Source organism: Diabrotica virgifera, chromosome 7 (genome assembly GCF_917563875.1).
Source record: "Diabrotica virgifera virgifera chromosome 7, PGI_DIABVI_V3a".
NCBI classification, from domain to species: domain Eukaryota; kingdom Metazoa; phylum Arthropoda; class Insecta; order Coleoptera; family Chrysomelidae; genus Diabrotica; species Diabrotica virgifera.
In genome coordinates this window covers 38,541,728-38,556,623 of record NC_065449.1, presented here as the reverse complement: position 1 = coordinate 38,556,623, position 14,896 = coordinate 38,541,728, and the positions used below count along the sequence as shown (strand labels likewise).

General features: G+C 34.1%; 1 protein-coding gene across 1 annotated transcript; it reads left to right on the top strand.

The window, feature by feature from the left end:
• Positions 1 to 544: 544 nt before the first annotated feature.
• Positions 545 to 1,908, top strand: LOC114334931 (netrin-A-like). Its single transcript, XM_028285067.2, has one exon. It carries the CDS (start codon positions 670 to 672, stop codon positions 1,906 to 1,908), a length of 1,239 nt encoding a protein of 412 aa, XP_028140868.1. The 5' UTR covers positions 545 to 669.
• The last annotated feature ends 12,988 nt before the right edge of the window (positions 1,909 to 14,896 follow it).

The following is a 14,896-nucleotide window of genomic DNA, read 5'->3' as shown; positions in this document are numbered from 1 at the left end:
GTTTTACGAAGAAAATGTAAAAAACTTTTTTTCTTAGAATTACGTTTTACATGTATTTACATGGTTAAAATGTAATAAAAAATTCCCGCCCCCGAGATGGGGTGGCAATCACCCCCAAGGTTTTAGCGTACAGCGGCATGATATAGAAAATGATCCTTGGACTATTCCCCACCTTCTGTGAAAATTTCAAGTAAATCCATGCTGGACGAAAAAATTGCGAGCCAAAATGCTTCATTTCCTCGACTAAATAAAATAATCATTATTACATTGAAGAGAAATAAAATATTAAAAAAATAGCACTTCGATTGATACAATTGCATATAAATATTCATAAGACTTATATCGATCCCAATCATGGACAGTTCTCCTGATCGATTGCTCTTTACGATAATCTTCGTCGACGTATTAATTCGCCATAATCAACTTTATCATCAATTACCAGCAGCTCTTCTGGCACTTAGGAGTTCGGTATGCGCCCCATCATTCCGGGGGAAGGTGCTACAGACTTTTAACAGACACCGGATCGCCAGTTATACCACGACCGTTGAAAGCGACTGTGCAGCCTCTCGGTGTCTCGCTCTCTCTCCGAATTACGTATTTCTATCTCGGCGTTTTATTAGTCGTGTTAAATTCTTGGTGGCGGATGATGATACTCGATTAAATCGAAACATGGGGCTAACGCTAAGAGTAATGATACTCTTCATGATGTTTTTGCACGCTTCGTCGGTGTCGTCCGTTAACGAGAATTTCTTGAAGATGTTCGAAGGTCAGCAGACTCCCGTTGACCCGTGTTACGATGAAGACCGGCCTCGGCGATGCATTCCAGATTTCGTTAATGCCGCTTTCGGGGTTCCAGTGAAAGCTTCTTCGACTTGCGGACTTCATATCCCAGTGCATTATTGTGAAGCCCCCGAACCCGGTGCCAACCCTCAATGTCATTTGTGCGACGATCGGCAAGCGAAGACAAGATTCCCGGCGACATACCTTACGGACCTCAACAATCCACAGAACGTTACCTGCTGGAGATCTGAACCTATACCACCTGTTACTTCCATCAATGCACCTCCAGATAACGTTACTTTAACTTTGAGTCTAGGAAAGAAGTACGAACTAACTTACGTCAGTCTTCAGTTTTGTCCTAATACTCCGAAACCAGACTCGATTGCTATATATAAAAGTATGGACTATGGTAAGACTTGGCAACCCTTTCAGTTCTATTCATCACAGTGCAGAAGAGTCTACGGTAGACCAAACAGAGCTACAATTACAAAAACTAACGAACAGGAAGCTAGATGTACAGATGCCCATCGTTATACAGGTGGTGATATGGGAAATTTCGGTCAAACTTCTAGGATTGCTTTCAGTACTTTAGAAGGTAGACCCAGCGCAACAGATTTTGACAACAGTCCAGTTTTGCAAGATTGGGTAACTGCTACTGATATTAAAGTAGTGTTCAACCGTCTTCATATGCCAATTGAAGATTCTTCAGACACATTGGATATCTTGGTTGATGAACGCATGCTGCACAAGCATTTGGAAGAACACCAGGAAATCAAAGAACCCTCTGTGCAGTTAGTTAACGAGATGCAAGCAGTGGATAATGAAGAAGCAATCAACCCCAAATCAGCTGTGACTCCGGATCTAGGAACTAATATAATCGTGACCGGTTATCATCAAGTAACTCATCAATACGCGGTGTCGGATTTTGCAGTTGGTGGTAGATGTAAGTGTAATGGGCATGCAAGTCGATGTATTGCGGGTCGTGATGGACAATTGGCTTGTGAATGTAAACATAACACGGCGGGTAGAGACTGTGAAAGATGTAAGCCTTTTCATTTTGATCGACCCTGGGGCAGAGCTACCACAAGAGACGCCAACGAATGCAAAGGTAGGAACAATTTTACATAATGACAGTTCTTCCTCACGGATCTATTTTTGAGTTAATGAATTGTGTTTGATTTAGAGTGAAGCAGTCGTAATTATTATTATTTTTTTAATGCTCCAGTCGGAGTAACATTACAGTCTGTTGACTGATAGAACAATGAATAACAATTCTAACCAAACCAAATCTCACTACATTTTTCCAAGCTAAAGTCTTACTCAGCAGTATTTATTTAGTTTATATCAGCATATTGCATATAAACACTACAATTAACGTATGCACTTCCGCACTATGCGTACTACACTAGCTCATATGATTTAGTAGGTATTTTAGTTCTTTTGAGTCGTCTGGTCTGGTTCGTGTTGTCAAGTAGCTGGAAGGCTTCAACATTCACCTGACGATGAAGCCTATCTTCGCGGTTTCTGGCAAGTTTAGAGATAGTCTGTCTAACGGTGTCAATCCCCAGATCATTGTGGATGTGACTGTTTCTAATGTAACAAGGTGCATCTACGATGTTCCTTAGTACCTTTTTCTGGAAGCGTTGAATTGTTTGTATCATTACTTTCGTTGGCACACCCCCATAGTTGTATTTCATAACTCCAAACAGGCTTGAGGATTAGATTGTCGAGTAGCAACTTTTATGAATTGATAATTTGGAGTCACGTCCAAGCAACCAATACATTTTTTTTATATCTGATGTGTGTGCTTTCCATCTGAATCTTGCATCAAGGGTGATACCCAGATTATTTGTAGTATTCTCATAATAGATATAATTTCTTCTGATTGGTATGTATTGTCTTCTGTTATTAATAAAATCAATATTTTTATCGATTTGTTTTATTCAATCAACTTGATTCTCCATGCTTTATTCCATTTATCTATCTGATCTATGGAGTTCTAAAGGTTATGTACTGCTTCTCAATGATTACATATTTCCAACTGAGATATTTGCCGTGTCATCCGCAAATGTGGCAATAGTATCTTGATGTAGTTGAATGATATCTCTGATATATAAAATGCACAGAACTGGTCCAAAGGCACTTCCTTGTGGAACACCATCTCTAATCTGTCTCAAATCAGAGTATGCTTCGTCCTGCCTTATTCTGAAGTATATGTCTGATATGTATATGATTCTAAAAGTTGGGCGTACTGTTCTGGCAGGTGATAGCGCAGTTTTTGTATAAATCCTTTGTGTATAAATCCTTGTCGAATGCTTGGGGCATATCCAGGAGGACAGTGGTGCAAACTTTCTTTTCTTCCAGTGCCATTTCTATAATGTTAGTGATCCTGTGCACTAGATCAACAGTAGAATGGCTCTCTCTAATACCAAATTGGTCTGATGGAATTAGTTGTCTTTCTTCAATTATTGGCTTTAGCCCTTTTTTTTAGTAGCATTTTTTCAGAGTTTTATTATCACAGGGATGAGTGATCTTGGTTTGTACTGTACGATATTACTTTGAGAGGTTGTGCCAGATATCGTTATCACCTCTGCTACTTTCCACAACTTCGAAACATCTTTAAGTCTATATGAAGCGTTGAAAATGTGAGTCAGCTGCTTTAAAATCTCACCAGTAATAAGATCAAAGTCAGGTGCTTTTTTTGGATTCATTAGGAGTAACAGAAATGATTTTTTGCGATTTTGCAGTTGGTGGTAGATGTTTAAGTGTAATGGGCATGCAAGTCGATGTATTCCGGGTTGTGATGGACAATTTTCTTGTGAATGTAAACATAACACGGCGGGTAGAGACTGTGAACGATGTAAGCCTTTTCATTTTGATCGACCCTGGGGCAGGGCTACTACAAGAGACGCCAACGAATGCAAAGGTAGGAACAATTTTACATAATGAGAGTTCTCTCTCTCGGATCTATTTTTGAGTTAATGAATTCTGTTTGATTTGGAGTGAAGCAGGCGTAATTATGTATGCAAAATAGAGAATGCTGAGATGTCGGGGCTTAAGAGTATCATCGTTTGCTTCTTAAATTGTCTGAAGGCGGATAGCTATTTTATCTGATATTGAATCCATTTGTAATTTAAAAAGAATTGGATTCGTTATTATCGAACTATATCTACTGGGATTGTTATAAAATACTGGATGGTAAAAATAAAACAGTTGCTGCGTTCAACACTGTAAAAAATGCTTTTCGTATGTTCACACTAGTTTTTAATATGCGCACTAAAAAATAGTTTGCAGCATTATTAAGTCGAATATTGAAATCATTAGTTCTCAGTGTATAATTATAATTACTAAACATAACATTAATTGTGAATTATATACAATGTTGTATTCCCTCTTATCGATGAATTTGTTCCTCTTTTTGACATAAACGCCCTTCTTCTTCTTATCGTGTGAAATAACAAATTCCCTTGACGTTGCAGATTAATATGACAAGACCCCATATCCGAGCCCTTCTTCTTCTTGTAGTGCCTATCCGTTTAGGATGTTGGCAACCATCATGGCAATCTGTACTTTGCACACTGCTGCTCTGAAAAGATTTGTGGTTAAGGTGTGTAAACCACGTACGTAGACACCATGTATTTTTTTAGAAAAATTAATTTTCCTTCCACCGTGTTAAGAGACTTTAAAATGCTTTGAAATCTATTTAAGTTATCGCTCACTATAACTGTCATCTGCGTATCTGATGGTTTTTATCAGTTTTCCATTAATTTTTACACCACACTCCAAATCGTGCAAAGCATTTTTAAAGATTAAATCTGAATATAAATTGAAAAACAGTGAGGACAGCACACAACCTTGTCTGACTCCCTTTAGAATCTTAGAAGTTTCATCTTGATGTTCTTCACACTTATTCCTTTATTCTACTGTGAATAATACGTAGAAATAACTTCAAGATGTGACTCATAAGACTTGATAAGTCTATAGTCACAGTGTTTGATAAATGTTTCGGACGTTGTTTTTTTGGTAAATAATTCTGACTTTAATCAGTCCTTTGAGACTTCACCAGTTGAATAAACATGATTGGAAAGATTAACCAATATTTCAATATTTTCTTCGTTAACTATTTTTAACACATCTGCCGGGATGTTATCAGGGTCAATAGCTTTTTGTGCCAGCCATTTGATTTGCCAAATTTGTCAACCATGCAGTACTTCTGCCATCTTCAGTATTTCTGGTCCATTTTTGCCCAGTTTGTTGTTCTTTTGGTCTGTTTATAGAGACCAGAAGATTGAAGATATTGTTCTTCAGTAGTTTATGGATGTACGTATACGAAGTTATTCGAATTTCTTCTTCCTCTATTATTATTTTCTCTGTCGAGTCTATGATTGTATACCCCTACCAGATATCTAAGTGACTCTTTAATATTCAGATCAGAAGTGTGAAGTGTGCCATTGTTGAAGGTGTGGAATTTCATAAACAACTGATTTACTTGTTTTATGAAATAATCCCTTGTTTAGGCAATTTCACACCTCCATCAGTAGCATCCCGCTGAGCTGAATATTAATGAGCCCCTTAAATCCCTGGTACTACTACTTATATGAGGAGTTTTCTCATGACACAGGTTAGCTGTTTCTCTGTTTTGTTGAATGAATATATGTATTGAATATATATGTCTGTCATCTTTTGATTCTAACTTTTCCTCATCAATGCATTTATCCTGTATTCACTTTTCTTTCGCGATCTTTTTCTTTTGTTTTATTAACTACTGTTTTTCTTATATTTCTTCCTGTTGTCTTTTCTGCTCCATCAATTCAAGAATAATATTATGTAGTTGTCCACTGCTGTTTGTTGCTGAAATTGCTGAAATCTGTCGGTGAACCTTTTTTTATATATGGGAATAAAAATGAGTTTACCTACCCCAGTCATGTGGCCACTTTCCGGTATTCCAGATCTCATTAAAAATTCTAAGCATTACTTCCGTCCCTAATTCTCCCATTTCTTTAAATGTCTCAGCTGTTACACCATCTCCTGTTTTTCTAAATTTTCGCTTTTTTCTGCCTCAATTTCTGATTTCAGTATTTGTGATTCTTTTTCATAACTTCTGTATTATTGTCTGGGTCGTTAGAGATAGTATTTCGCAATATTGTTTCCACACCTCTGCGATACCGTCTGGGTTTGTTATGGTATTTACAACCATCATCGTGGTAAATAACCCTATTGCTATTACAATACGAAAATTGTTAAGACTTCCTAAAACTAATTTGCTAATTTCTCAAGACACTTCAAACGTCGCACTCACTTCCAACAAATTTAATTGCAAATTCGAGTCCCGTTATATTCATTCCTGCTTCATAACTTTTTTATCAAACAGACTCAATCTACAATCGAGTACCTACATAATAAAGAAATTGACGCATTCGTTATTGTGCATTGGGAAGTAATTGGAAATATTCAAATTAATGGTTCTTCGGCTTTTATTTTAATTCGAAAACCTGTTTGATGGAAAAATACGGAATTCATTTAGGTATCAAAGAGTTAATTTATAGAAGTAACTGTATAAATATTAACATTGTATAAAAAAGTATGCAAAAACAGGATAAAAAACAACAACAAATCCAACAAACTGACAGCCACAAGTAAACAAACCAGAAACGTCACAAATTGTACTTAAAATCTGAAAACTGCCTCAAGCGTCTTTTTTGTAGCTACCTCTTTTTGATGTACTGAGTCTAGTGCGTTCATAAAAATAACATATTATGTTCTTACTTAATATTAACAGTCTTTAGTTTCATGCGTGGAAGACACTGATGCTAAATAAAAAGTACCTATGTGTTTTATCTCGCCAGCTATTAATGACGCAAAGGTAAAGAACCATGGACTCAACTGTATGTTGTCCAGAGAAATAAAGTAAATAATTACACTTTTATAAAGAAGAATTTTTTTTAATAAAACGTTTTCATTATTTATAAGACCCAATATAAAATTATAAACTATTTTGTTATTTCAATTTCTGCCATAAAAGAATTTTGTATCGACTCTTTTAGAGGCATATTTTCTCTAGCGGATCTAAACTCATATAAACCATAGAAAATATTTAAAATGGTATATCCAGTGCATTCGTAAAGTGTGGAAATGTCTATTATCTCATGACTTAATTATTTTCAGAGTTTAAGCTCTGACAGGTCGATTTTTATTTTTAAATTATGATTTTTTGACGTATAGTAGATACATAATAGTGAATAGTGACGTCATCGATTTGGCCGTAATGACGTCATCGATGATTTTTTTAAATGGGAATAGGGGTCGTGTTGTAGCTCATTTGAAAGGTGATTCAATTCTCTATTCAGTAATATAAACATAAACATCATTATTTATACAGGGTGGCCAAAAAATAATTTTTTAATTAAAATAATTGACGCAAAAAGAAGAATGTATGTAATTTATTTAACTCAAAATACATTTTACTGATACTACATATAATAAAAAAAATTGTTTATTTCATAAATAAACATTGCTTTTCGCTTAAATTAAATGTCAAACAGCCACACACCTGCCTCTTGACAGTTTGAACATTTCATTTAAGCGAAAAGCAACGTTTATGTGGCAAATAAACATTTTTTTATTATATTGTGGCATCAGTAAAATGTATTTTGAGTTAAATAAATTACATAATACATTATTCTTTTTGCGTCAATTAATTTAATTCAAAAATTATTTTTTGGCCACCCTGTATAAATATTGATGTTAATGTTTATATTACTGAATAGAGAATTCAATAACCTTTCAATTGAGCTACCACACGACCCCTATTCCCATTTAAAAAAATAATCGATGACGTCATTACGCCCAAATCGATGACGTCACTATTATGTACTATACGTCAAAAAATCATAATTTAAAAATAAAAATCGACCTGTCAGTGCATTAATAATTAATTCATGAGATAATAGACAGTTTCCACACTTTACGAATGCACTGTATAATATTTATATATAATAATTAACTTATGAACTTTCAGGGCCGGTTGTTCGAACGCCAATCAACAATGATCACTATCAAATATTTAATTACTGTCAAAACTGTCAATGTCAACTTTGGTTGGGTTGCTAAAAACATAATTGATTACAATTCTGAGACTATAATCAATTAATATAACAATAATTATTAACATAATTGATAATAAATCTCATAATTTTAATTAATTATGTTTTCAGCAACCCAAACAAAGTTGACATTGACAGTTTGGTGACAGTAATTAAATATTTGATAATGATAATTGTTGATTAGCGTTCGAACAACCGGCCCTAAATATATTAACTTTTAATTATTTATTTAAAAAATTAAAAAAAAGACACGCAACAGCCGGGTTTCGAACTCGGGACCTCTTGATCTGCAGTCTAATGCTCTACCACTGAGCCACTATCAATTTGTAATTATCGATTTGTTGACGTACTCTAAAATGGAATCTAAATGTCATTGAATTAGTCACATTTTTAAAATAGTTTGAAGTTAAAAAAATCGATTTATCCATAATAAAAAACTGAAACGAACATGTAAACCGAATAGAACCATATAGATTAGCGAACATCTGTAAAAACAAGAAGCCGTATAGCAGAAGACCCGTTGGAAGGCCGCCGAAAAGGTGGTAAGACAATGTACAGTCAACAACAACTGAAACAAAACAAGAGGTAGACAAACAGAAGTAATCCTAGTCGCACGAAGAAGAAGAAGAAGAAGAAGATTTATCCATATAATAGCAGTTAAATATTGCATTGTTAGCAAGTTCTGAGCTATTCTGAAAATTTCAGGTGCCTAGGTAGCCTAGAACTCTGTTTAAAATTGATTACAAAATTTGCGGAAACAGTGAAAAAGACGAAGCAAATTATATAAAACGTTTTAAAAAGTACCCTTTTGGGGATTTTGAGCGACTAGGTATCTGACAAGTTTTTTGAGATTTACGAACATCGATAACCAAAATCTGTTTCCTGCAGTGGGCTCGGTGGACCTTTAAAATTATTAAGCCGGACTCAAACGACTCGTCTACTTGGCGAATAATCGTCACTTACGTATACTTGCCATGTCGTGTGAGTGGGTTACTCGTACAATTATTTGTCACTCGTTAGTTTTCCATTTTTTGTCGATAAAACTGACCCGAGTCAAAGGGATCAGGTTGATTCGTACACTTCCCACGTACATACTTGTCTATACTTGCAGAGGCGCTAAACTTGCATTTAGCACTAAAAATTTAGGAATATAATATCGATTTTAAATACACCACCTAGAGACTTGCAGGTTTTTGCATTGTGTTCAGGATGATGTCAGAAGAAAAGTCTACAGAACACGACTACGAAATTAGAACCTAGTTGCCAGTGTCCCTGCTAAGGCACGTCATCTGGAGGTTCGAAGGTTATCGAAACTAAATTGATGCAATCAGTTTACTTAGAAGTTTTTGGAGTCGCAGAACCAACCCTCGAAGCACCTGGAGCCCAGTGTCACTGCTAATAGACACGTCATCTTCTGAAGTTTCGAGGGATTTCGGCCTTAAATTGATGTAAACAGATTACTTGAAGGTTTTTGTGGTTGCCAAAAACGAATACACCATCAGAACCGACACCCATAGCACTTGGTGTCTAGGGTCACGTCAACTTCTGGAGTTTCGGGAGATTTTGGCACTAAATTAATGCAAACTGAATACATGAGGGTTTTTGGTATTGTTGAACACGAATACGCCATCAGAACCGACTCCCGGAGCACCTCGTGCCCGCGGTGACTTCTAAGGCAGGTCATCTTCTGGAGTTTCGAAGGTTTTCGGCACTGAATGAATGCGAATATATTACTAGGCGGTTACTCTGCTGGCTTTTGCAAGAGTGAGTCTTTAGTAACCGTTTTTGTGATGTGTGATAAAGGCTGTATTATGTCTAGGAGGAACTTTGACAGTCTAATTGGTCTGAGGGGTACACTTTCTTTGTGGACTTTTGGAGTATAGGTGTGGTGTTCTAGTTCTACTGTAGTGTGGTATTAGTGTTCTTCTTTGGTTGTCTGTCAGATATTTCTTAAATCTGTTATATTAATGACCAGTTTACTATATTTGCAGATGATACCACAATTTTATGGCAGAACAAGGACTCTAAGGTACTGAACGAGATTATTAGTAGTGATATGCTAAAAATCTTAGAGTTTCCAAATTAATTTCTTTTAAGAATGATCTAAACAACATAACTCTGGGTAATGAAGGCATTTGTTCTGACACATTTGCATTGACAATAAACTTAAGTTTGAGCAACACATTTTATAAAGCAAAAAGATATCATCGGGTTGTTTTGCTGTCAAATCAGCTGCACACCATTTGGATTTCAAGATTGCAAAAAGTGTTTATGTGGCCCTAATTGAATCTAATTTGAGACACGGCATTGCCTTTTGGGGTAGCTGTTCTCTTCATTTTTTCGTAAAGCCTTGTCATAATCATAAGCCTTTCTCAGATACTCAGACTTGCAAAAATGAGATAATTTTTGATTAAATGTTAACTTATCTTTTCTTAAAATTAATAAAAATAGAAAATGCACTTCTTTGACTATTACTCAAGAACGTCTTTATCCAGCAGAATTATCTTATATTTAACGCTTAAACTCTGAAATATGAAATTTTCTATGTAAGATGACGTGTAATAGTATTGCCACTAAAAAGAAAATTTACAACTTCCTTGAAAGTTCTTCTGAATAATTCAGAGTTAGTAAATTACGTATACGTGCATAAGAAGCAACGATAATCTAAACAAAATAAATCATATCAGCAATGAGGAAGTGTATTCTATAAGTAAAAGAGACTTCCATGACTAGGAATACAAATTTCGTAAGAGCAACAATTCCTTATTTATTTGATATTTCATTTAATGAATCTATCATGTATTATAGATTCATAATAATTGTGGAGAGTTTTGTGAAAATATTTAACCTTCCGTGACTAACATTGGGTCTGTGAGACCGACCAGTTGAGAGTTTTTACGATTACATATATCCAAATCGTTCGTTATAAATCTTCGCCTATCAGTAGTATAGTTACACTGTATTTGGTTTTGAGAGATGGTTCTCCCTCTCATGGCCCTACAGTCGAAGTCGGGAATGCACCTCTCCCAGCAGCTGGGAGTGTCACTATCTCTGCTGCGCTCCTCCAGTTATCCACCCTCAATATCTCTTTAGTATCGGTTCTCTCTTCGTCTATCCACCTCATCGTCGGTCTTCCTACTGGCATTCTTATATGGTGACCTGCCCAGCGCAATATTTGTATTTTTGCATAATTTGATTTGTAATATTGATATAATTCGTGGTTGAACCTTATTCTTCACACACAATTATTGTCGCAGATGGTTTCCAATATTCTTCTCAATGTCTTCCTTTCAAAAGGATTGATAATAGACCAGGGCTGATCTTTTTTGAGGTAGATGGGAGAGGTGGCATTCGGATTTTTGGAGATAAAGTTAGGTGACAACTTCAATAATTATAATTGACTTATGCTCCTTCTCAAATATGCCCGGAACATTAATAAAAAAATTTAAATATTTAAAAATTTCGAAAAATATCGATTTTTTTTTACTTTCATTGCTTATACCTTTAAAGCGATTCATTTTGGAACAAAGTCGTACAGAAAGAAAATAAAGATAATTGCATTTTGTATAATATGCGACTGGTTTAAAATGTCTTAAATTATTACCCTTTCTGTAAAATAGTAATAAATAGAAAATAAGGGGCAAAAAAGACTGTTTTTATTCAATGTTTTTCAACCACTTTGGTTGCACTTAGAAGCTTCATAATTCGCTTAGAAAATTCTTACGACATAGTTAAACCGTCCACCAAATTTCATTAAAATCTACCTAATAGATTTAACATAATAAGTTTGCAATCTAAATTTTTTTAAAAAGTTCAAATTTTTTAAAAACTTTCTGAACAAAAAGTAGACCATTTAGAAGTTTGCTATTTTTTTTACATATAAAGAGGTTCTCTACCTATCTAATGCACTTTACAGAATTAAAATCGGATTATTTATGCGGCATCAGCACTGTTTTAAAGTTATAAACAATGTTTTGGCTTATAAACAAATACAGTGAGGACATTTGAGTTGGAATAATTCATTTTCTTGACAATGGACGACTCTGGAGATAAATCCCAAAATAGATCGATATTTATTTTTAAATTATAATTTTTTGGCATAAATATTATACTAGTGACGTCATCCATCTGGGTGTGATGACGTAATCTAAATATTGGAATTAATTTATTTCAAATTTTTTTTTATTTAAACCCTGTATAAATAATTATGTTAATGTTTATATTAGTGAATACAAAATTTAATAGCCTTTCGATTGCGCTATCACACGGCACCTATTCTCATTTAAAAAAATCATCGATTACGTCATCACGCCCAGGTGGATGACGTCACTAGTATGATATGTATACCAAAAATATAGAATTTAAAAATAAAAATCGACCTGTGCCGGGATTTATCTCCAGAGTCGCCTATTCTCTAGAAAATGAATTTATGCCAACTCAAACGCCCTCACTGTATTTGTTTATAAGCCAAAAAATTGTTTATAACTTTAAAACAGTACTGAGGCCGCTTAAATAATCCGATTTTAATTCTGTAAAGTGTATTAGATAGGTAGAGAACCTCTTTATATGTAAAACAATTAGCAGACTTCTAAATGGTCTACTTTTTCTTCAGAAAGTTTTTAAAAAATTTGAACTTAAAAAATATTTAGATTGCAAAATTATTCTGCAAAATATATCAGGTCGATTTTAATGAAATTTGGTGAACGATTTAAGTATGTTGTAAGAATTTTCTAAGCGAATTACGAAAGTTCTAAGTGCAACCAAAGTGGTTGAAAAACGTTCAATAAAAACAGGCTTATTTTGCCCCCTTATTTTGTATTTATTGCTATTTTGCAGAAAGGGTAATAATTTAAGACATTTTTAACCAGTCGTTTATCATACAAAATTCAATTATCTTTATTTTATGTCCGTACGACTTTGTTCCAAAATGAATAGTTTTAAAATTATGAGCAAAGAAAGTAGAAAAAAATCGATGTTTTTCGAAATTGTTAAATATTTTAATTTTTTTATTAATGTTCCGGGCATATTTGAGAAGGGCATAAGTCAATTATTATTGTTGAAGTTGTCACTTAACTTTATCTGCAAAAATCCGAATGCCACCTCGCACATCCAAAAATAGACGTTTTTTTACAGATCCGCCCTGGTCTTTAAGGTGATACAGTAGCGATCAACAGGTAGCCAAAACGCGTTCCAAGATTGCGGCTGTAATTTTGAATATTTTTTCGAGATATTTAGCACACGTATTCGTAATATAATAAAGAATGGCGGTACAGAGCCCAATTTGAAAAATATATTAATATGTGGAACTTACTCTGTAATTAATTATAATATTAAAAAAACGAGCCTGTACCGCCATTAAGAAGAACAAAAAATACACTTTCTTCAAATAAACTTTTTTATCCGATGCCTAGATTTTGTCATTTTGGAACTACTAATGAAATAAAAAAATTTAGTAGTTCCAAAATGACACAAAATCTAGGCATCAGATAAAAAAGTTTATTTGAAGAAAGTGTATTTTTTTGTTCTTTTTAATGGCGGTACAGGCTCGTTTTTATAATATTGTATTTAATTACAGAGTAATTTCCACATATTAATATATTTTTCAAATTGGGCTCTGTATCGCCATTCTTTATTATATTACGAATACGTGTGCCAAATATCTCGAAAAAATATTCAAAATTACAGCCGCAATCTTGGAACGCGTTTTCGCTACCTGTTGATCGCTACTGGTTCCTCTTAAGGCTTATCGTCTTTTCTGACATGATCTATGTTTCTACGTCATATGTTGGTATTGGTGGTATATGGGTATATAGTATAATAGTTTTATACACTTTGAACTTTACTTCCCTATGTATTTGAAACCCAATATCTGTGACAGAGAAAAGTATGCTTTGTTAACAAGCTTTGTCCTTTTCCGTATTCCCTGATCTTAATCCGGCTTGGTATCTCCTACGATTTTCTCTGTGAAGCGACTTAATCTCCTGCGTGTCATCCACGTGACTTCATCGAAGTAGGCTAGTCTGGTTTACAGATGGGTCCAGGATGGAAAAGCGAGCAGGCACTAGAGTATACGTTTGTGAGATCGTACTATCGCGAAGTAATATCTCAAAATCAATGGGAAAATCCCAGTAGCTGGCTGTATACCTTAATAATTAAAAAATCATACAGAAGTAAAAACTTCGTTTGTATAATGGTATAAAAAGTTTATTAAAAACCATTAAAATGTCATTCAGATGGATTGCAAAACGTTTTCGATCTAAATCAGGTCATCTTCAGTGCGTTCCGCTTAGTAGATGAATCTAGCACACTATTTAAAGTGGTAACATCGAGATATATGATTTACATGTTAAGATTATGATAAATATAGCGACTACAAGTCGATGTTAAAATATTATACAGGGTGTGCCAAACCTCTGGTTTTCTTTGATTACGGCTAAACTATGAGATATACAAAAAAATGTTTATAACAAAAATAAATTTGTATCAAAGAGGTCTATAATTTAAAATTATTTTCAATTATACAGGGTGAGTCAGAACGACGGTATGAACCAAAGTTTTATTTTTTTAAATGGAACACCTTATATATTAAATCATTTTTGAATATATTATTTAAAAATATGAAAAATTTGTATAAGATCTTATAGGCCTGAAGTTAATAATTTTCGAAATATTGACATTTTTATTGAGAAAAATGGTAATATTTATAGGGTTGTGGATTATGTTTCCAAGGAAATAAAAATTTAGGTAATAGGTCAAAGTTTTTAAAATATAGTGTTATTTTTAAATAATTTAATATTTTTTACTTTTAGCCATAAAATATACAGTGTGATCACTTTTTGCAAATACAAAATTTTCTCATTTTTTTAAATGGGACACCCTGTATATTAGTTTTGCGTTTTGTAGTAAATACTACAACCTTTCTTATGGTATATGGTTGTATGTACCTAGCATGTTTCGTTTTGTAGATATTTTAAAAAAACTATAGATTTTACGTTTTTGCGGATTTTTTATTT